Raw genomic sequence first — 24,836 nt, 5'->3', positions numbered from 1 at the left:
ACCCCGGACGCTCCCATCCATCGATCAGAGCAGGTAGCCAAAGAAAAGGTAAAATCCAACAATTCCTGCTCAAAAGGATCTGCTGGGCCCATATTTGGTTTGTTCGTACTGTTACGGTTGAGTGAAGGAAGCAGGACCCAAATGCAGATTACACTGATATTGCCTTTATTTCAAGGATAAAATAATAACTTGGACAAAACAGAACACTCACCGGTGAACTCAGTCACAAACAAAAGACGAACCAACACTGAACACTGAACACAGAAAGAGACAAGACTAAATACAGGGATGAGAAACACAAGGGCCACAGGTGAACACAATCAGACAACTAGACACACCAGGGAAACTAACGACAGGAGGAAAAACACAGGGAAAAGGACCAGACAATATACCAAGAGGAAAACATGACAGGGAGAACAGCAAAACACCCCAAACAAGACATACAAAACGTGACATAACACAATAATCATAACAGGTTGTTAACATGTGGCTGAATAGGACTACAGAAGTTGTCGAGGCCGTTGTTCGTCATTACGCCGAACACGTAAAACCCTCCCGCTAAGTTTGTTTGCCCAGTTCTGCTTGAAAGCAAGTACCTGCCTCCTGCAAACTGTTCAAACAAACGCTTCAACTTGTACCATTTAGAATCTGTATGTTTGAATATGGATCTTAAGTTGGCGTGACGTTGAAGCAGCGACCCTGCTGTAGTTTGTTTATAGCATAACGTTAGCATTTTTCTTCTGGCAACTAGATTTATGATTCGAATATTATAAAAGTAGGGTAGACATGTGGATATTATCCGGCTGAACAAAACGTGATCCTTTTCTTAAATATGTGTCAACCACAGACCTTATTTCCAGCTATTTTCCAAAATTCTATGGAGAAAATGCATTGTTTTTTTGTCGAAGGAACCAGAAGGAGTTTACTTCCGGTTTTAGGACGCGTCACTGCGGTTCTCTATTATCACACATGTATTGCCCTTTTTGTGCATTTTACTTTCAGGGAAAATATGAGCATAAACAAACACGTGTTTTAGTACGTGAATATGACTGCTTAGATGATTGTGAAAAACAATCCATTTAGAACTGCAATACCGCAAAGCTTCAAACCATACAGTTTCTCCACTGCTTCTCTGAGTGGTTAGTGAATCTCTCTGCTCTTAAGTGCTATACTCTTGAGCACTTGACAAACCTCATCTACTTGATGTCTCTCTAAAATATCTAAACGGTGTATGCAGGAGCTGGAGTTTTTTTTCTCCCTTTTTACAATATAAACACAGCTCAATAGAGAATTCTAGGTATCTTTACTAGTAAAAAATGCAGATAAAAGTGCCTTGCATCCGTGCTTGATCATATTAAAGGAGGAACACACTTCAACTGCAAACTAATCCGTATTTTGATCAAAACTATATACATCTAAAGCAATAATAGTAAAAGTAACCCATTTAGGAATATATATTATATATCACATTTTTACAAATACTCATTCTGTTTATTATTCACTTTCTATGATGAAGTTTTGCTCAACTGACCAAGAAAATTAGTGTTTTACTCATCATTGGGTCTTTGCGAAGTGCCATGATAGCGTGCAAGCTAATCATTCAAGCTAATCACATTAGCTTGCAGTATGATTACTTCAGATAAAATCTAAATCAGTTTAAAATGCATCATAAACATTTCAGAAAGCTTTTAGAACCATGCAGAAAAAACTGAATGACAGGAACAGCTACAAACATTATAAATGTTTTCTTAGAAACCAATTTCACGTGAATGGGGGTCCTTCTCAAGGGTCATAAAGGGCAGAGTTGACATGTTACATTATGGAGTCGTTGGTAGTAACATGTGACTATTTCATCCAGTCCTACTCTTTCAAGTAAGCCTCAGGCATGATGCATGATGCTGATGCAATGACTGATTTAATGATATGCCTGCTGCTGTGGGTAAAAGGTTGAACCACATACAAAGTGCTTCCACACATGACTGGTGTCTGACCCCTCATCTGAAAGCACAACATGAAGCCCTAGTGTACAATCACAACAATTCCCTCCTCCGTACACTTCACACAGAAGAAATTGCTTCTGTTTGTGTAATTGAAATTATGTGTTGCTTTTTAGCCCACGCTTTCATCTGAAGAGACACCTGCTTAACATTCAGCACATTTTACCCTTTAATGGTTTGTGTTAAATGCTTCCAATTTGAAAAACATCTGTATTCTTCACCTATCTGCATTAATGTCATATATCTATGTGTGGTTTTGTATTTATTATCATCTATGCAAAAAAACTTTTATTTGATTTCCGGAGCTATCACACTGCATTCTCACCCTGTTCACATTCCTCTGCTGTTCTGTGTGTGCATTCATGTGCCATGCAGTAAGTGCACGGAGGAAGTGCCTATTTGATCCCTCGGCCTCAGAGAAGAATGAAAGTCCTTCCCTTCATCGTTTGGTTTTCAGCATGACATAATTACTCCCTGAAATCATTGAATCACCTTATTCACGGTAAAGACAATGGAGAACAAAACAATGAGGACTTTTTTTACAATCAACATAGCGTATATGGTAGACCGTACTTGCCTACTCCAGCATTGTTTTGTTTTTATCTCAGCCTATATTTGAGAGATAGTTTTGACCATTTATCTTCTTTTTACCTCTTCTAAAAATATATTTCTACAGTATGTATCTACATTTTGAATAGTTGTTTGAACTTGTTTCAACAGCTAAAATGACAAAAAATACAAAATTACCCTGGTTCCTGAGGTAAACCTGATGGTTACGATGAACTATACATGCTGGTTATAAAATAGAGGCAAGAGTGAATCTTATAAGAAATGAATGTGATCCTGCTGTGTTGTGTAACCACTGTGTGTTTCGACTCGTTTCCCACATTCAGAAACCCCTGATCTCCTCTTAAGCCCCTCCCTTGAACATCTACTCTACTCCCCACATTCTGAATTGCATCTTTTCATATGGTTCTGCAATATCTCCCTTCAAACACTGATGGGTGATGCCTTGTGTATCTTTGATGGGCGCTCTGACTTTGTAAAGTCTCTATAAACTATAATAGATGTATGTGATGGGAATACTTTTCACTGCACAACTGTCTCTCATCCTGACGTTTGGCCTGAAGGGACAGGTGCTAAAACACCTGGATGATGGAAAGGCAAAATGTGCATGCACCAAAGGCAACACTCACACACACACACACACACACACACACACACACACACACACACACACACACACACACACACACACACACACACACACACACACACACACACACACACACACACACACACACACACACACACACACACACACACACACACACGTATAATGTATTATGTTATATTTCAGCTGACATTTAAATTCACCCTGACATCCTTTAAGTATATCCAACTTGAATGAGATGAGTTCATAGGGTAATGCAAGTGGACAACAGCTTAACAAAATTTAAACACACCTTTTTTTAGACACCTATTTCTTTAACAAAGTCAGAATTTCAGTCAGAAAAGGTAAAACAAGTACGCTGGATAGCTCATCTGATAGAGCTGGTACTGGGCTCATACTATATACAGTATCTATGGGAGTTGGACTATATTCTTTCTATATATTTAATCAGGTGAGGAAAAAAACAGTAGTCCCAAATGCTATGTCCTCTCAAAATGTTACTGTAAGAGCAAATCTTGGGGAATTTTTACTCTTCAAACTAGATAGTCTTTCGGCATGAAAGAAGTCAAAGACACCTTCATTTGTCTAGAGTCTAGAGTGCAATTTATGCTCACGTTTTATTTATTTTTATTTCCAATGCAGTTAATCCCTGTCCACCTACATGTTTTATATGACCAAATTATAATTCCAAAATGATGACGACTGTCTACTGAAAAAACATGTAATTTTTTACATGTTAACATAAAGGAAAAAATACATTTTTACATTTCACGTTATTTAGCTGATGATTCAGGTCAATTTTTATTACATGTAATTTAGCTATTTTAGTTTCCTTTCAATTCCATACACATGCCTTGAACAACTGAACATCTAATTGGTAGACACCTATTCATATTCTGCGCCACTGTCACCCATTTCATTGTGGACTGGGGTGTATAGCAAGATGTGCAGAGTGTTATAACTCATTTTTGCTTCAACCAACAGAGGACCTATGTTATTCAGGGTTCATGATGGTGGATTTACATACAGTATTGTCATGGAAAAACTAAAACATAGGTCAAGTGGTTTATCTTGAAATATGACCTTTAAATTCAAGATAAATAGTCTGGATTAAAAGATAATTGCATCTATGAACACCTCCCATCATATTATATTATATTTAGATTAATTTAACATTTATACAGTAAATAGTTGTGATCATGGCGCGAGGATCAACAAGTGAGGCATTGTGATTGCAAAATAATTAACTGCAGCATTTTGTACTTTGGTGACAGGTGATAGCAATTTATTGTACTGTACTCACAGTACAGTACCATTTATTGTACTATAATGTGCTCACTCACCCACTTGTTGTGGTATAACTAGTAAAAGACCACTTATGTGTAAAGGTTGGTAGCAATACACTGTAAACCTAAGGCGTCCCATATAACAGGCTAATGTTTAGAATACTTCTTTATCAGAATATTACTTTTGCAATTTATTTGTATTTGTATTAACTAGTAATAAATGTAGTTTTAAGGAACGATGTAAGGACATTTATTTTTAGGCAAATAGCAATTTTATTCCCTGTGAACTGTAAATTCAAAAACCGTCTTATGAACTGAAACTACTATTGCTATACAGTTATTTACACTACTACAATAAGCACTTGTTTTTTTTACATGATTACAATGGAGGCAAGGGATTAACACAGATGAAAGCAAACCAGATGACTGTATGCAATGGCAAACCACGTGATGCATTTGTCGCGTTTTATGGCACGGTTTTCTTTCCATACATGCGCACATCAACGTAAGATTTGTACAACGCAAATTATTTACTGCCCATTGTTTTAATGTTAACCCGAGGGACAACTTGTTTATGACTTAGTTTGTTGTACAAAAAGTGTGAGTCTTCCACCACAGAAGGGGACTGGAAAGTGGAATAGTTAGCTAGTTGGAAAATGTGAGAGTTAGCTGTTAGCTTAATGTTTGATATGCGAGAGCTAACAGCTCTTAAAAGGCAGAGGTGAAGGGAAGCACGTCAAATAATTACTGAGAAGCTGCAAATAATTTCAAAGGTTGGTTATTGCCTCTATTTCAATATCACTATAATTAAACAGTATGTTCAAGTAGCCTTGCTTTATCATTGGTTGTCTTTTTTGGCCAAATAGTTAGCATTTTCTGGAAGCTAATCTGAAACTGAACTCACAATAAAACTTTAGCTCTAATTAATAATTGAATACACCTGCTGCAAGTCTTGAGCTTTCATGTTTTGGTTATACTTAATTGACATCACCCCTCTTTCTACCTATTTCATTCTTAAGGGCCCAGTCGTGTGGCTACACCGTTTTAGTTGTGTTAAAATAAAACAATATCTTTACAAGGAACATGTAAACAAGTGGCCTCCCTAATACAGTAGATTTATCTCTATTTCCATTTGCTTTTCTCTTCTGTTCACGTATAGCCTACCACTCACTATGCATTATTCACCACTTGCCAGTAGGGCCTACTCTTTTATCGAACAGCACCTGCATTTATTCTCGCTCTATGTGCAAAATGCTTGGTGGGGGTGATTTTTGTGTTGTTGATAAATGTATCCAAGCACTGTCAAGGTCAGACTATAGAGCAGTGGTTCTCAAACTTTTTCTGTCAGGCCCCCCCTTTGGAGAAAAAAAAAGTCAGGCCCCCCCAACACAAATAGTCAATTAGGCTAATGGGCCAGGTTAACATTTATTAAAATACATCAAAATGAACGTGAGCATTCCTTTGCTAGAACAGTGATGATAAAACAATGCTGCATAAGTGTGGTCAAAAAAATAAATACATAATACAATTGTGCAATCCCTTTGCTAGAACAATACTTTGCCACTTGAAAAGAAAGAAAATGCGGATATTTGGCAAAAAAGTGTGCCTGATCACAGCATTAGTGGCTGCAATGAGCCTGTTTGGCACTGCACATTTCTTCAAAACGGGGTAGCAGGCTCAGTGGCGGTGCCAGAGATTTCTTTTGGGGGTGCTGTGGGGCAGAGTCCTGCACTGGTCTGATTTTCAAAATCCGCTCGCACCCCGCACCCGCGACGTGCAATACCGAACCCGCTCGGCCCTGTAACCCGCACATATTGCCAATTAGTTCCGCAATCCGACCCGTCGGCACAAGATCCGCAACCCGACCCGAGCCCGCATATATGAGCAGTGAAAACGTGCAATTATTAACACACGCAGTTGCATATTTGTCTCAAAAAGCGTGGGATGTTGGTTATTTTCTCCATCTAGCATGACACCAAAAGCCTCCCAGACGTTGGATTTCGCTCTTGAGGAAGTGTTATTGAAAATGCTGTATTCTCCGCTAGAGAGCTTCACCTCAGCCATTTCGAATGTGGCGCGCTCAGCAGCAGATTGATGCGCTGCAGAGGTCATGATTATGCGCGGTCCCGCGGGGGAGAGGTCTGAGGATTTAAATATTCTAAATTATTACCCGACTCGATGCAGGACTCTACTGTGGGGTAGCTTGACGTTTCATAGAGGGTGCTCAAACATTTAGGGTTTCCCATTAATGTACCAGTCGCTACAGTGGAATTTTCTACTGCAACAATCCCCACGCGAATACACAATGTACCCACAAAAGTTACAATGAAGGCTCGATAATCAGCTCACGGCATATACAGTAGGTGTAAGCAGGGGTAAAGTGCTATTTTATAAGTGGGGACTGGACCTAACATAGGGGGATCCGGGGGCATGATCCCCCGGGAAGATTTTTTTTTAAATACTGAAGTTAAAAGCATCAATCTGGTGCACTTTGAGAGCAAAATGAAGAGATCTATGGATAAATCTCTCAACACCCATTTGAAACAGAACTTTAAGCTGATGTTCTTTTTCTTTAAGGATATTTTACAAATATCCCCTTTTAAACTATTTTACAAATACTCCCCTTTTAAACTTGTTTTACTGTCATATAGTATATCATACCTGTTTTTCATTTATTCTCTTATTTTTTTAAAACTATAATGATAAACGTGTGCCTTGGAAATAATTGTTTACATTAATCGTGACCAAAACGTTTGAGACCCGGCCACTAGCTCGCTAGCACCAGAAGCTGACAACAACGATCTCCGGTACCGCACTCTCTCTCTCTTTCTCTCTCTCTCTCTCTCTCTCTCTCTCTCTCTCTCTCTCGCACACGCACACAAAATGGCTCGTTCCACACACACACAGAGCCGAGCTTGAATGAAACACAGAGATCCAGACGTACTTGTACTGTAGGCCTACTGTATCATATTATTTTCGAATCAATAATTTTCCAAATTATGATTTTTTTTTTTTTCAAAACCATTTTTCCTCCTGGTCTGTCATGCCTCTGCGCCTCCCAGGGGGGGCGCGCCCCCCACTTTGAGAAACACTGCTGTAGAGTCTGCTCACTGCATGAGTCCTGTATCCCAGATCAACAGTCTCCAATGAGGTCCTGCAGTGATGTGGCCATATTTCATATTTCAGGGCCGAACAGTGAATTGAATGCCGACCATGAGGGTAGCCGACTTTACTTTTTTTTTTTGTGAACAAATGTTAACTTTCTAACGGAAAATGAAAGATATCCAATCAAAATATCACTCGTCACTGGCTTGAGCTTCAACAGCAGGATACATGTATTTATTATCCTTGCAACAATGGAAGTACTCATATACAGAGCAATTAGTACGACTAGTTCCCCAAACAGTCCTTCAGATGCTTTATACACAAGAGAGGGTGTTAAACAGTCACAGGATGCAGGTATACCGGTTCAAAGCAGTATACAATCTTTACTTTAGATTAGCTAAGACCCACGTTAGAAATGATCATGCTTGTCATATCTATCTCCATAGAGACTGAATCATCATGTTAATCGTTGTCACATAGCTATCATATGTCTAAAACCGTCCTGATGCTCTACACAGCTACGTAGGGCTTTTGTTATCATGTGCTACTCGGAAGAGTACATTCAGTATTTTTCCAACAATACCCAAGCCACGCCCTCTTTCATAACTCAAGAACAGTTTATAATAGACTATTATGAAAAGCATTGTTGCACTTCATCGATGCAGCAACGTTAATTTCTTTTTAATATGAAATTCTTTATGAAAACAAATCTGCAGTTTTTGTATTGCATTCTCTTTGATAGCTTCCAAGCTATATGACCCCATGACTCAGAATCAGTGCATCTTGATATTACTATACTGGACAAATAGTAGTGCTGGGGGGAAACGATTATTTTGAAAACGATTAATCGGGCGATTATTTCATCGATTAGTCGACTAATCTAACGATTATTTTTCTGTTGTTCGATTTATAATAAACATAATATATCTCAAATAAATACCAAAAAACATTACTTCATTCATGACAACTGCGCACCAGCTTACGTGCAGCCCTGGCCTGGACATTGCTTGGCTCCGTTAGTTGACATACATTGATACTATAAGCTGACTAACGTTAGTCTAATGTTATGTTTGACTCGTAAACGACCACAACATGAGTTAGCTCTCTGTGCAGTTTGTTCGTTCCGGGTTAGTAGCGGCTAGATAGCGGTGTTCTGCAGACGTAAACTAGCTACCATTTCATCCAACATTAAATGCTGACAAACGTTAACTAACACACAGCTGGCGCCGCTAGCTAGGTAGCTAACATTAACTACTAACCAACCAAGCACGAACAAACCGCACGGAGAGCTATAAGATAGTTAGCACTACCAAAGTGCACAGAACTCAAGCTGCACAACACACTAGGGCTGTTCCTATTTATGAATATGCTTTTATTTTGAAGGAGAGGTAGCGCTGTTGACAGGAAGTTGTTGTTGCTATGGAAACAACGTGACGGAGATTAACGGAGAAAAGTAATATCTACATACAGTGGGGCAAAAAAGTATTTAGTCAGCCACCAATTGTGCAAGTTCTCCCACTTAAAAAGATGAAAGAGGCCTGTAATTTTCATCCGAGGTATACCTCAACTATGAGAGACAAAATGAGGAAAAAAAAATCCAGAAAATCACATTGTCTGATTTTTAAAGAATTTATTTGCAAATTATGGTGGAAAATAAGTATTTGGTCAATAACAAAAGTTAATCTCAATACTTTGTTATATACCCTTTGTTGGCAATGACAGAGGTCAAACGTTTTCTGTAAGTCTTCACAAGGTTTTCACACACTGTTGCTGGTATTTTGGCCCATTCCTCCATGCTGATCTGCTCTAGAGCAGTGATGTTTTGGGGCTGTCGCTGGGCAACACAGACTTTCAACTCCCTCCAAAGATTTTCTATTGGGTTGAGATCTGGAGACTGGCTAGGCAACTCCAGGACCTTGAAATGCTTCTTACGAAGCCACTCCTTCGTTGCCCGGGCGGTGTGTTTGGGATCATTGTCATGCTGAAAGACCCAGCCACGTTTCATCTTCAATGCCCTTGCTGATGGAAGGAGGTTGTCACTCAAAATCTCACAATACATGGCCCCATTCATTCTTTCCTTTACACGGATCAGTCGCCTTTATCCCTTTGCAGAAAAACAGCCCCAAAGCATGATGTTTCCACCCCCATGTTTCACAGTAGGTATGGTGTTCTTTGGATGCAACTCAGCATTCTTTCTCCTCCAAACACGTCTAGTTGAGTTTTTACCAAAAAGTTCTATTTTGGTTTCATCTGACCATAAGACATTCTCCCAATCCTCTTCTGGATCATCTAAATGCTCTCTAGCAAACTTCAGACGGGTCTGGACATGTACTGGCTTAAGCAGGGGGACACGTCTGGCACTGCAGGATTTGAGTCCCTGGCGGCGTAGTGTGTTACTGATGGTAGCCTTTGTTACTTTGGTCCCAGCTCTCTGCAGGTCATTGACTAGGTCCCCCCGTGTGGTTCTGGGATTTTTGCTCACCGTTCTTGTGATCATTTTGACCCCACGGGGTGAGATCTTGCGTGGAGCGCCAGATCGAGGGAGATTATCAGTGGTCTTGTATGTCTTCCATTTTCTAATAATTGCTCCCACAGTTGATTTCTTCAAACCAAGCTGCTTACCTATTGCAGATTCAGTCTTCCCAGCCTGGTGCAGGTCTACAATTTTGTTTCTGGTGTCCTTTGACAGCTCTTTGGTCATGGCCATAGTGGAGTTTGGAGTTTGACTGTTTGAGGTTGTGGACAGGTGTCTTTTATACTGATAACGAGTTCAAACAGATGCCATTCATACAGTTAACAAGTGCAGGACAGAGGAGGCTCTTAAAGAAGAAGTTACAGGTCTGTGAGAGCCAGAAATCTTGTTTGTTTGTAGGTGACCAAATACTTATTTTACACCATAATTTGCAAATAAAGTCTTTAAAAATCAGACAATGTGATTTTCTGGATTTTTTTGTTGTCATTTTGCCTCTCATAGTTGAGGTATACCTAGGATGAACATTACAGGCCTCTCTCATCTTTTTAAGTGGGAGAACTTACTTAATACTTTTTTGCCCCACTGTATAAAGACGGAGAAAGTAAACGATAAAGTTTATGGTTAAGTGTTAGCACCCCCCGAACAAGCTCTTACATTGATATTGGAGATTTCAATAAATTAAATTTGAAAGACCTAGGGCGAGATGTTTTTGTTTGGGGGCTTTTTGCAGGGCTTTGTGCGCAATCCTGTGAGGAGGAGTTGGTAGCCGTTTCAGTCTCCATAGTGTTTAAAGTGCGATTGCAAACTGCTTGTTGTTGTTTTGGGTGACCCACGTGTGTGTGGCGATGCGTCGACGAGGAAATATGTCGTCGACCGGTACTAAGTCAGTACCGGTATGGACGGTATTGGTTTTTGAGGCCGGCGTACTTCGTAGCGAGACATTTCGAGGCTGCACATGTGTAGACTCCGCGGTCTTAAAATCCCCACAATGCTTTGCGTACGGACCAATTTCCAAATCTTTGGCGGAAATAGCGCTCCATTTAAGGCAGGGCCTCACATATGATGCACACCTGCAGACCTGTTAGCCTGTTCCACAATTCTTTGTTTTCCGAGGCTAGGAAGGATTCTTGCCTTGCTTCTGAAGCAAGTGACTCGGAAGACATGTGCTACCAAGCAAGCGTCCTCATTGACATTGAGAAACACCCCGTGTGTGTGGTTGGACTCTGTCTCACAGGCAGGATGCAGTGTAACATCAGAGGAGACTGGGGCCAATTGTACATTCTCAAACTGCACCACTTAGAACTAACTAAACAATTATGTGTATATAATTGTATTCAATAACACAATTAAACAGTATGAAGTGATTTGTAAATAGGAATACAGATTTGACTTAATGTTTTCATAAATATATTTTTCTCCCAGTTTGTCATGGGACTTCTTTTTACCCTCTCAAAGAACCAGAATCGAGAACAGAAAAGAAATGGAATCAAAAACCATAACCGGAATCGTTAAAACCCAAACGATACCCAACCCTACAGTATGTGATGCAGTAAAATCTTACCGCTCACTTACGTTGGCGGTGTTGTATAAACCGCGGGAAAATTATCGATTTTTCACAAAAATATATTCGGACAAGTAAATTGCCAAACTCACTTGTCCATGGACAAGTACTCTCTAAAAACGTTTTCTTACACTGCCTGTGGTATCTTTAATACCATAGATAACTTTAACTGTAATACATGCCTTGATCTTGATTAAAAAAAGTGTTACATTAGCATTTGTAAACCTATGTAAAAGGTTATGGACTATTATGGACTATTACTGTAATCACATTAAGATATCTTTGGTATTTTAATGTTATGTTTCACTGTGTCTCTCCGTGTTTGGAGACATAGCTGCTCAATGCAACATTTGCCGGCGGTGGTGCTATTTATAGCAGCAGCGGTCTAGACCAGCACTGCAGCTGAACGCTGTGTGGAGAGAGATGATCGTGGGTGGCATGAGGTGATATTAGTCTTTGGAGGGGGTGGGGATATCTGTGTGGGGTTATCTGATTAAACACCAGGCTTGTTTGCATAAAGGTGTGTGTGTGTGTGTGTGTGTGTGTGTGTGTGTGTGTGTGTGTGTGTGTGTGTGTGTGTGTGTGTGTGTGTGTGTGTGTGTGTGTGTGTGTGTGTGTGTGTGTGTGAGAAAGCTGCAGGTAGATTGAGAGCAGAGGTAATGTTATGCAGCCTCTGGCAGCCATATCACACGCAGGTCCTGAGCAGCAGGTCAACAGTTGCGGCATAGATGACTGCCTTTCCAAATGTGCATCTTCACTGCTTTGAAAGGATGAATCTACATTAAGTTATCCCTTGTGTTTTTCTTGTTAATATGGGATTGATAACAACAGGTAAAACCACACTGTAGACCGAGAGATGGATAGATAAACATTGATTTGATTGATTTGTGTTGGTATTCCAATAGAATTCACGATATTCAAGAGAATGATTATTTTCTCTATCCTAATTTCCATTCTCATTGAAAAATATATTTAAAGTGATCATGTTCTCTTTATCTGTAGCTTTCAAGTCTGTAGAATGGGATTTATAGGCCGGTACTTCCCATACGCATACATCTAACTACAAAAACTGAAAGAGGGATATAAATGGTTTTATGGCTTAGCCCTTGAAATATATATGAGCTGCTCCGAGATTCACCAGTAAATGTGTTTTCCATCTGCTTCTCGGCTCTCTTGTATATATATGTAGGGGGTGGATCTCCTGTATCCCAGCAACAGTGCACCAGTTTTGGGCTGAAGGGGCCTGGTGGCAACACCTGAAGGATGGATGTGTGTATGTGTGTGTCTGGCCAGGTTCTGATAGAAACGGATATGTCAGTGAGTGCGTGCCATTACACATGAATGAATTTGGGCATGAATTGTGTGACCCATTTCTTTATTTTTCAGTTGGCTAATGCATTTAGCTTTTTCTTTCAGATTCAGAATCAAACGGGAGAAATACTTTAGTATGGATGCTTTGTTTGAGCAGGGTGTCTCTGACAGACAGTGTTGCTCATATAGGCTTCAACTATGATCTATTTAATGTTCTAAAACTTACCTGAGCATTGTTACATTCATTAAACAAAACCTTCTCATACTACTTTCTGGTAACATAATTACTGTATTACTTCTATTCAACACCTGTGCTGTACATCTCTCCAGAGCAGATATCTGCAAGTGAGGCGCTGCTGGGAAATGTAACATGACTAATGGCAGACAGCTGCAGTGCATGCAGAGCAATTGCAAAGTGAAAGTCAGCAAGTGAAAGTAGAAATATTTGTTTACAAAAATACAGATGTATTTGTTGTAGGGCTGAACGATCAATCGATTTGAAATTGAAATCGCGATTTTAAATGATGCGATTATCAAATCGCAAAGCCTGCAATCTTTTTTTTCTTTTTTTTTCTTGTGAGTCTGGTTAGTAATGCTCCATCACATGTTTTACATCTATTACAGGGTGAATCTTAAACTGAAGCTTGACTTTAAAGCAACCCAACGGAAGTTTCATTTAAGTTTAGTTCTTTCACTCGTAGCTCGGGCTGCGGGGGTGCTGGAGACGGGAGCACGTTGATACGACCTTCCTAGCCGGAGATATGGCCACATTTTACAATAAACTTCCGTTGGGTCGATTAAAAACAAAATCACAAATCGAATCGCTATATCTGAAAAATCGCAATTAGATTATTTCCCCAAATCGTGCAGCCCTAATTTGTTGTTCAAAATTGTGTCTGCTCTCACTTTCACAATCAGTTACATAAAGAAGTTATAGGATTTTTCTTGAAACATTCAAAGTAATAATTTTTTGGCAGCCTCTATTATAAAAAGGAACTTCATACAAAACATAGCCTACACACATTTGTTGTCAGTTAAAAAAATTGAACAAATGTTTGATTACAATTTAAAAGTTGCACACCATGCAATGTAGTATGACATAATTCATTACTTTTACCATTTCATCAGAAAACAAGCACATTTTATGTGTTTTTGATAAAAAAAGTCAACTGAATTAAAGATTACACTAACAAAAGTTGACTTTAAGATTTTTGAAATGACAAAGCTTCGAGTGAATTCACCACACACTAAAACGCCAAAGGTCAAGCAAAATCATTAATTTTTTAATAATTTCATAATTCCTATGATCCTTACATTTTGTTCTATTTGAACTAATATCTTATTTTGTGTATTTCCTTGCAGACGGTGCGTCACGGTTTCCCTTACCAGCCGACTGCTTTGGCCTTTGACCCCGTGCAGAAGATCCTGGCCATCGGCTCCAGGACAGGCGGCGTGCGGATGTATCCTTTAACCCTCATCTTCTCACTTCCTCCCTCCCTTCTTCCCTTCCTCCTTTCTGGGGACACACTAGACACAGTCTTGCAATTTACAAGTTGAGATGCCCATATACGAGATAGGGTTGCACAATTTTTTTCGATATTCTAATATAAAATATATTTGAACATTTGAAATTTGAAATAATATTTAAATTCAGTAAGCACAATATTTGTTAATATTTTTTAAAATATACATTTCATTAAGTATTGTGGAGTTGCAGAGATATCCCAGTCTACGAATCGTATTCTTCAGTCCCAACAAAATATCTTTGTTTGGTACATATCCTAAATAAAAAACCACGCCATGATCATTTTGGTGTATTTTTAAATAATAATGAGAATTTAGATGCATAAACGCTTATAAAAGTAATTGCAATAAGTGATTCTTTTTTTTGCCAGTCTGAGCACTAAATATAACAGATGCACACTGGCCTTAAATGTAAGTAAGACAGATACTTGTGACCTACACTGGAACGAAAATAAATTACATCATTCACAGCAAATCATTTATCAACTTGGACATTAACCTGTAATACTGCTGTCTCCAGGCAGGGGCCTTCCTTTCCTTTCCCCCCCCCTCCACCTTTATCCTCCCATTCCCATCCCTCTTTCAGCCTTGTCATGTCATGTTGCTCGGCTGCCATGTTGCAGGCTCAAAGCTGTCCGTCCAACAGCCCGTCCCCCCGGGTCACCCCGTCACAGAACGTGTAAGTGCAACCCAGGTAAGAGATTACACCCTCATAAATACCCAGAGTTCCCAGTGTGCCTTTAGGGGAAGCCAGCAATTATTGATGCAGCTGCAGCCACACTGCTGCTGGTCCTGCCGTGGTAATAGATGTATAGACAGAGTGATTTCACTGCATAAAGAAACAAAGAAATAAAGGCATTGTGGCATTGTTTGAATATTTGAAAAAGAGGGAAATGATGCTCCTCAGTATGAATGCCTGACTGTGAAGCAAGGCTGCAATTTGAGCTGGATTGAAGCCCTTGAGTGACTTAGCACTTGTATTCACATTTTGCACACACCTCCATCTGCTCCCATGTGGCCTGTCACTGACTCTGTATCTCCCTTTTTTCTCTCTCGCAATTGCACGCTCTCACATCATTTTCCTGTTTCTCATTCTGCCTCGTCCTCCACCGTCTTCCGTCTAGAGCAGGGGTTCCCAAACCTTTCAGCCCGCGACCCCCAAAATAACAGTGCCAGAGACTGGCGACCCCTGTCGAAAAGTTTGAGAAACACTGAAAGGGGGAGCCTCGTTGCGGGGAAATTATACAGATGGCTAGTCCGCCCCTGAAAATGTCTATGCAAACGTTATTATTAATAATAATTTTAAAAAATCATCAATATTTTTTAATACATTTTTATTATATTTAATTTCCATTTTTATTTTGGAATCATCTTGCGACCCCCACTCGGGGTCTCGCGAACCCCACTTTGGGAACCCCTGGTCTAGAGGACCTTCTTATTCCTACTTATTTATTCGATTCATCCCTCCCATGTCCTTCACTGCCTTTCTCTCTTCTTCCCCTATCTTTCCAGTGTTTTGAATGTCCACCTGCCATATTCTGTCAGGGTTTCTGATTGTTCTTTTTCCTCTATTGCTTTTGAAATGCTCTCCATGTTCCTTTCTTTGTTAGCTGTATAAGAACTGTGAACAGTGGTAGTCACTGCAGGAATTTCTCATGCTCCATTTCTACTATATGAATAGTACGATAGTAAGCCCTGCCTTTTCCTATTATATTCTGCATCAACGCTATAGCAGTCTTCCACTCAAAACCAAGGATATTTGAAACATTTCACCGGATTTTAATTTCAGCCTGTGAAAGAAAAACAATGTTTAGGCTAACACTCTTTCTCTACTGTGACTGACCCGCTACTGTAAGCCGCTGCCTTCTACTGTAGCAACACATCACTATTTGGCAGATATATATATATATATATAGATATATATATATATATATATATATATATATATATATATATTGTTCCCGTTAAGATATCTGTATTGATTTCCGCTGGCTCAAAAGTAAATATTCAGCTGACACTATTGATCGACAGTGTGGGCCTGCGGTTATGTGGGCTCTCTGTGGGAGGTGCCTTTTTCCTGTATGCAGTGTGTTGGCATGCGTGTCTCCCTGTTTGTTTGTCCGTATAGGCAGAAGAGTGATCAATACATCTTAGCATCCAGGGAGTGTCCTAGCTTTGTCATAAAAAAAACATTTTTGTCAATAACCTAGATACTGGCTCCAGTTAAGGTATGGATTGATTTATTTAGTCAATTAACCTACTACTGCCATTTATCAGCCACGTCTACATATAGCTTCAACTTTATTACCTTTCACCTCTCTTTCATGATGTAAATAACAAGTCAATTTCATTTCACTGCAAAATCTCAAGAGTGACGTTGCAGAGGCTCCGTGTTTTGTCTGAAGTGAGACTTTAAGACTCAAAGTACTATACAAGGCATAAGACCAGACTATTTAAAAACCCAACTCATAGGCCAAATGTATTAATGTACAACCAAGGAGTTGGGTCAGGGTTGGAGAAAATTCTCAGAAAAACGAGTGAGGGAAAGAAGCAAGTAGAGAAATAAATAGAGTTATAGGAAGGGAGAATGAGATAAAGATAGCATTAGAACACAGAGGACACGTCTAATGGTGCTGTCTGCTGTTTTCCAGTCACAAAGCAACTGGTCTTATACAGATGTACCCATCATAGGTCACAAGTATCAGCTATCTGTTGGCTGAAAGAGAGAAAATATGTTTTTTGTTGGAGAATGAATGCAATCATCAGACCTCTTTGTTTATCTTTCATTTATAATGGCTGATACTTGTGAACAACAAACAGAAAAACAAACCTGAGCAAACCGACTGACTGTTACAATAGTACTTTGTTTTGGACAGTATTGTTATAACCAGCAGTTTTTCAAAAGTGTCATATATCAAGTATGAACATATGAGCCAATCACAATAGGCCTGGTCCTGCTCCGGTGAATGGTGCATAGTGACGATATCATCAGGGTTGGCGCAGTGGGTTGGCAATGAGGCTCTCTGCAGTGGGCTCCTGGGACACTGCTCCCCCTGCCTGGGACGAGATCACCAAAATATGCTGAGATTTGGTTTATTCAGACGGTCGGACCAAATGGAAGTGACAAACAGCATGTCAAGTGTGTGTGTGTATAATATGTTTCTTTCTGTGCCTAAACCCCTGTGTCTGCTTGCTAAGTGTGCGTTCATGTGTGCCGCCTACCTGTGTCTACATCCAGTGTGTGCACATGTGTGTCTGTCTCTCACAATGTTGGTTGTTGTGTCTGTGTAGTGAAAGTGGATGTAGTTTCTTCTTTTTTTGTTTATTCTTTATTTATTTGGGGTCACATTATAATACAAGTACAGTTTTTCCAATCATATATTTTGAGAGACCCGAAAGTTACAAATGAAACTTTAGTCAAAATAAAATAAAAACGAAAAAGTACACAGGGGTTGTTTGAAATACCAAATGTCTACACATATACATATGCATACATATCAACATACAGATTCAATACACATACATGTGACCATACATACAGTACACATCTATACATATACATTCAATCAGTGTTTAGAAACACAGTCAAACAAGGGATGGTCGTCTTTTGGATATGTAAATTCTCAATGTTTTCCATATTTCTTCAAAAGTGTTTTCCTGAAGCCTCATTGAGAAGGTGATTCTTTCCATAAAATAGATTTCATGGATTTTGTCGTACCAGTTGTCAAGAGAAGGGATGTCCGCTTTGAGCCATTTTCTAGTTATTGCTTTTTTTGCTGCAACAGTAAGAATTCCAAATAATTGTTTTGTTTTGGAGTTTATGGGGATTGAATGTACGAGCCCAAATAGAAATCCGTCCCAGTTTAAAGGGATTTTTTCCTGTAGTATTATTTCAATTTCGATATGGATCTTTTGCCAAAAAGTTACTATTAAAGGGCAAGCCCAAAACAAATGGTAGTGATGTGCTAACTGAGAACCACATTTCCTCCAGCAGCTGGGGGGCCCAAGATGATGTGATGACTGAGCAGGGCTGACAAAGTACCTGCTCAGCATCTTCCAACTAAACATTCGATAGGCGCCTGAGCTAGAGATATTCCAGTGAAAAGTACAGTAATTTGTCCCGACTTCCTCAGGGATGTTTTTTTTTGTTTAGTTTTCCCATTTATGTTTTATATAGAAAGTATTTTCCTTTTTAATATCTTGAAGAGCTTGGTAAAGTTTTGAGATTAATTTCATTCCACATTTGTCTGATGTGTATGCACTGGTGAAAACTATTAATAAAGGGTTTTCAAGGGCCTTCTGGCTGTCTGACAGGAAACTATTTAAGTAATGGCGTACCTGTAGAAATCTAAAAAAATCTCCGTTATTCAATCCATATTGTTTTTTTAGTGTTTGAAAATCAAACATGGTTCCTTTGCTGAAAAATGTGCAACATGAAGTAAGGCCATGTTTGGCCCAACCTTTAAATGTTGTATCTAGCTTGCTCGGGGTGAAATCAAGATCATGTGAGCACCATCTTAATATCTTCATTTCCTCCAGCAAGTCACTCCTGGTAAGGACCCTTAACCATAATTTTAAGGAGAGGTTGATCCAGCGGTTATCTTTTTCCAGTAAGTTTTTAACATGTCTTTTATCCCCTAACCTTAACTCGATTGGTACTCCTCCTGATACATTATTCTCAATTTCTTTCCATCTAGCTCTGTAGTCTGGCTTGAACCAGCAGAACAAGCTTCTTAATTGGGCTGATATATAGTAGTCCTTCAAGCAGGGGAGCGCTACTCCTCCCTTGTTTTTTGCTAGTTGAAGAGTACAGAATTGAATCCTTGGTTTCTTCCCTTGCCAGATTATCCCATTCGTTAAACTGCTTGCCTGTGATTTCAATTGGTAGATTCTGGAAAAGATATAAGAGTCTAGGTAGGATGTTCATTTTCACTGATTCTATTCGAGATTCAAAGCTCAGCACTGGGATAAAGTTCCATCTATTTATGTCTTCTTTTATTTTCTGACTTAAAGGGTTGAAATGTAGTGTATGCAATTCCTCTGAATCTTTAGAAATGCTTACTCCCAGATATTTTAAGTGGTTCAGATCCCAATTAAGATCAATTAATGAGTTTATATGTTGGCTTGGCTTGTAATTAAAGCTCAGTATTTGAGTTTTTGTTATATTGAGTTTGTACCCTGAGACAGAACTATAAGTATCCAAAAGATTCAGTAAACTCAAGAATGATTCATCTGGGTTTGACAGGTATATTAATATATCATCAGCAAATAATGATAATTTATGTTCCTGACCATATACTTCTACACCGGTAATATTGTTATTTTGAGTAACCCCCAAACTCAGAGCTTCGATATAAATTGCGAATAACAGAGGGCTAATTGGACATCCCTGTCTCAAGGTAGAAACAATTTGATATGGCTCCATTTATTTTTATTCTTGCATAAGGGTTGTCGTACAGTGCTTGAACAGTATTAATAAAGATCTTGTGAAAGCCAAACTTTTCAAGAACTTGGTATGGATGTAGTGGATATTGGTGGATGACTGGATGTAGTTTCAATAAGGGGGTCAAGTAATGGAATTGCCCAGAGTCTGATAGAGAGTCAGTTCTCATAACAGTCAATCTGATCGGAGAGAAGAGAACACGAATGAGGTTACAGATGGTAGAGAGAAACGGAAAAGAATGGAAGTGGACAGAAAGAGGGTTCTTATTGATAAAAATGGCTTGTTTATAAAATCATATGACAGGTTTCATTGATCAACATATCACGTGAAAAGCAATGCGGTAAACCATTGCCAAATTCAATTAAAATTAATTGTACTCACTTACGTAGATATATTAAATGGAACACCCCAATAACATATCCAATAACATATCCAAACGTTTTATAAAAGTAGCTACAGTACAACACTCAACAGAAATGATTTACAATACATTGTTCATCACTAACATATCTGGAATTTGAGAGAGTTTATGTTGTTTACAGAAACATTTACATACTAAAAAACACCTAACAATACCATAGCATCTAATTAATCTGTCCCCAACTTCTAAATGGGCCAAACAATATTTATTTTGAGACATGGTAAGTGCCCGGGCTGGTGTATTAAACTATTATAATTTGTACCTAGTATAAAAACTGTCTACAAAGTGTACGTAAATAATACTGAAGCATGTTGTTTGGTGAATATCTTTGATACTGATTCATAATGTCTAGGCATATCAATAGACTTGATTAAAGCTGATACGTCCTCCTCTATCAGCTCAAGGCTTTTGCCTCGCCCAGGAATGTGCTGACACTGCTGAGTATCGTGATAAGTTATCCAACTTCGAAAGCAGTCTCCTGCTTGTTGCTAGGTAGGAAGTCTTCTGCAGCCTTACTTTTCAGAAAGAAACTCTCATCAGCAGCCGCATGTTCAACCAACAGCAGCAAACAATTAGTAAACCTAATTTGGTTGCCGATGGAGCGTGAGCGAACGATGGGAGGCGGTCACTCCGTGTAAACACACAGCTACTGTTACAGTCCATTATTAATCACACAGTCTTGCGGAGTTTGTGACAGAACAGCGTCGCAGTGCCAGTTTGAAAAAACAATAGCATTAGATAGTCATCAATTAAGCATTCAACGTTGTCACACTGTATCATTGGCTTTGCTGACTGTGTGAGCAGGCCTTCATACATGATAGTCAGAAAGAGGCCAGGGTTACATTCAGATACTAACAAGACCATGTGTTGGGTGTATTTGAACCCGGCATGCTCTACTTACATTCCTTATATCACCACAAACTCACAACATGAGCTCACAGACTCATTGCCATAGATATGAGCACACATAATCACGACGAGACATAAGTCCTGACTTCACTCGGTCTTGATTGAATTACACGTAATAGGATTTGCAGCCCTCTATTTGAAAACTAGAGTAATGGCAGGTTTTACTATAGCGCAAAAGGTGAGCAAGCAGAAATGCTGCTCTGCTAGAAAAAGGATGAAGCAGCAATATTAAGCTGCTCTTAACCGCACATGCACTTTATCCTTGCTTTACCCTTGTAGTGTGCACGAGAATTAATGGCTCCATCCAGCAGTATCCTCCTGGATTAGAGGAAAAGTAATATGAGCATCGCACTGTGTTTTGAAAAAAGAAAGATGTATGGCAAAGTATTTTTTTCCTTTTAATCATAGAGTTAACACTTTAAAAAAAAAAAAGCTTCATGTGGTTTCTCCTATCTTTAGCATGCACACCACCTCTTTAACGAGTGTTTCCCGGTTTTATTTCCGAGTGAATACTCACAGCAGATGTTGCATGTTTGCCTGCGGCTGTGGAAACTTCCACTTTTGGTGAGATCACATGCATATCCAGATACAAATATAACAGAGGTCCGGGATTTTTCAGCGATTAACTTAGTCTGAAAGTGTTATGTGTAACCCATTTCCTCAACTGAACTTAGTATACATCCTGTAATACTTAACTGTATATCCTGTACATTTCATGCATCTATAAACTTATTTTGTTTGTATTAAATCATAGGCCATTTATATCAATATTAAATATTTTCTTTTCAAATAACAATAAGCTTTTTGATAACAACACAAAGTATGACAAAATGCAACTTCCATTGAATCAATTCAAGGGCTTTGGCTTTTGTGTTCCATTGACCATACAATTCTATCTGTAAAAAAGAGGAAGCAAGCAAGAGAGGGAGGGTATCTGGTGTTTTGGGAGTTTTTATGGTGAGTGACTTGATCAAAATAGTTCAGGAAAATCTGCCCAGCCAACATGGGACAGTGTGCGGAAAGTTGCACTGAAAGACTGCAATCAGAACTGCCTCTGAACACTGAGCCATATTATTGTTGTGGCAACAGTGGGTTGATAATAATAATAATAATAATAATAATAATAATAATAATAATAATAATAATAATAATAATAATAATAATAATAATAATGCATCACATTTTTATTAGAGTGCTTTTGCAGTTGCTCAAAGCGCTTTACAATTACACATTACACATATTAGACATGTAAGATTCATTACTGTGGACATTACCCACAGGAGCAAATTTGGCTGAAGTGTCTTGCCCAAGGACACAACAATAACAATAATCATGATTGATTGCTGTAATTTTACATCATTTTATCAAAAATAACAGTAACATACAGTAAGGCAAGGCAAGTTAATTTATATAGCACTTTTCAACACAAGGCAATTCAAAGTGCTTTACACAAATGAAAGACATTAAGACAATGGCATTTCAAAACAGTCATTAAAAAGCAAAGATAATAAAATAAACATTATAAGAAAAAACACATGAATAAAAGTGACAGTGCCGTTTAAGATATGAATATACCAATTAAAAGCAGCAGGAAAAATAAAAGTCTTCAGCCTCGATTCAAAAGTAGTAAGATTTGCAGCAGACCTGCAGGTTTCTGGTAGTTTGTTCCATAATAACTGAACGCTGCTTTACCATGTTTAGTTCTGACTCTGGGGACAGAAAGCTGACCAGTCCCTGAAGACCTGAGAGTTCTGGATGGTTCATAATTTAGCAGGAGGTCAGAAATCTATTTTGGGCCTAAACCATTCAGTGCTTTATAAACCAGTAGCAGTATTTTGAGATAAATTATTTGACACACAGGAAGACAGTGTCAAGACTTCAGAACAGGAGTGATGTGATCCACCTTCTTAGTGTCAGTGAGGACTCGAGCAGCAACTTTCTGAATTAGCTGCAGCTTTTCTAATATAATATTTAGTGAGACCTCTGAAGACACCATTACAGTAGTCCAGTCTACTGAAGATAAAAGCATGGACAAGTTTTTCCAAATCCTGCTGTGACATTAGTCTTTTAATCCTGTTCTTTAGGTGATAGTAGGCTGACTTAGTAACTGTTTTAATGTGACTGTTGAAACTCAGGTCAGAGTCCATGACTACACCTAGATTTCTGGCTTAATCTGTTGTTTTGAACATTGCAGGCTGAAGCTCAGCGCTAACTTTCATAAGTTCTGCCTTGGCTCCAAAAACCATTACCTCAGTTTTATCTTTGTTTAATTGGAGAAAGTTCTGACACATCCAATCCTTGATTTGTTCAATGCACTTACTCAGTGTTTGAATTGGAGCATAGTCTTCTGGTGAAATGGTTATGTAAATGTGTGCGTCATCCGCATAGCTATGGTAATTTATTTTGTTGTTTTTCATTATCTGAGCCGCATGTAGATGTTAAAGAGAAGAGGCCCCAAGATTGAGCCTTGACGAACCCCACATGTCATATTTGTCAACTCAGATGTGTATTTACCTATAGAAACAAAGTTGTTTCTGTCCTTTAAGTATGATTCAAACCAATTTAGAACTGTTGCCGAAAGTCCCACCTAGTTTTCCAGTCGGTCTAGTAATATGTTGTGGTCAACAGTGTCAAACGCAGCACTGAGATCTAATAATCAGGGGTGTAACGGTACACGAATAATTTCGGTACGGGCCCTTCGGTTCGGTACACGTGTGTACCGAAGTGTACCGAACGAATATAACGTTAAACGTAAAAAATTGAGAACTTGAACAACTTTTTGGAAGTAATCTCAGGTGCTGCGTCGCAGCATTCAGAGTTTTGCTCACATTGGGTTCAACGCGTCATAGAGCGAGCAAGTCATTTCATTGGACGAGAGGCATACTATGAGAGCTGGTCAGAGGGATGCGTTCAAATTTAGTCAGTAATTTGAGGAACTGGCGAAATAGCGAACGCAGATAAAGTTGAGCTCGAAAATCCTCCAGCATCATTGAAGTCTCCGGTTTGGGAACATTTTGGTTTCGCAGTTACGTACAAGGATGACGGACAAAGACAGGTGGACCGAACCAAAGCTGTTTGTCGGCATTGTTCAACTAAAATTGGTTACGCGGCTGGCAATACATCAAACTTACACACTCATTTGAAAAGGCATCACCCGAACGTGAATATCACCGGTACCAAAAGAAAAAATACTGAAGTGCAAACCCAACTCCCACTAGCATTTAAGCTTCCACCACTCGCAAACAGTTCAGACCGAGCCAAAGCTATTACAAACGCCAAATATCCTTATGTTGCCATGTTAGCAAAGCGCTACCTGGCTGTATCTGCTACCTCTGTGCCTAGCGAGAGGGTGTTCTCCACAGCAGGAGACATTGTTAGTGCCAGCAAATATGCCCTTTCGGCAAGCAATGTGGACAAGTTAATTTTTCTTAAAAAAAACATGAAAATACAATGACAAGCAAGTCATAATGTCAAACTGGCTGCTTAGGTACTAGTACAGTACAGTTCAAATACATATTATTTCAGTTCATCGAAATGCTGCACCTTAATGTATATTTTATTATATTTTGTATTTATTTGAGTGAATATTCAAAGCTTAATAATAATTAAAATCCCAAAACTAATAGTTTATG

The 24,836-nt window shown here is 39.0% G+C and overlaps 1 protein-coding gene across 1 annotated transcript in view; it reads left to right on the top strand.

Annotated features, from left to right (window-relative positions):
• The window catches only part of stxbp5l (syntaxin binding protein 5L), a 162,906-nt gene that overhangs the window by 12,506 nt on the left and 125,564 nt on the right, over positions 1 to 24,836 (top strand). The window contains 1 exon segment of the mRNA XM_079666372.1: positions 14,270 to 14,367. Within this exon segment, the coding sequence (XP_079522498.1) occupies positions 14,270 to 14,367 (98 nt within the window).

This window comes from Notothenia rossii (genome assembly GCF_949606895.1).
Source record: "Notothenia rossii genome assembly, chromosome: 2".
NCBI classification, from domain to species: domain Eukaryota; kingdom Metazoa; phylum Chordata; class Actinopteri; order Perciformes; family Nototheniidae; genus Notothenia; species Notothenia rossii.
This window is presented reverse-complemented; position numbering and strand designations above follow the sequence as displayed.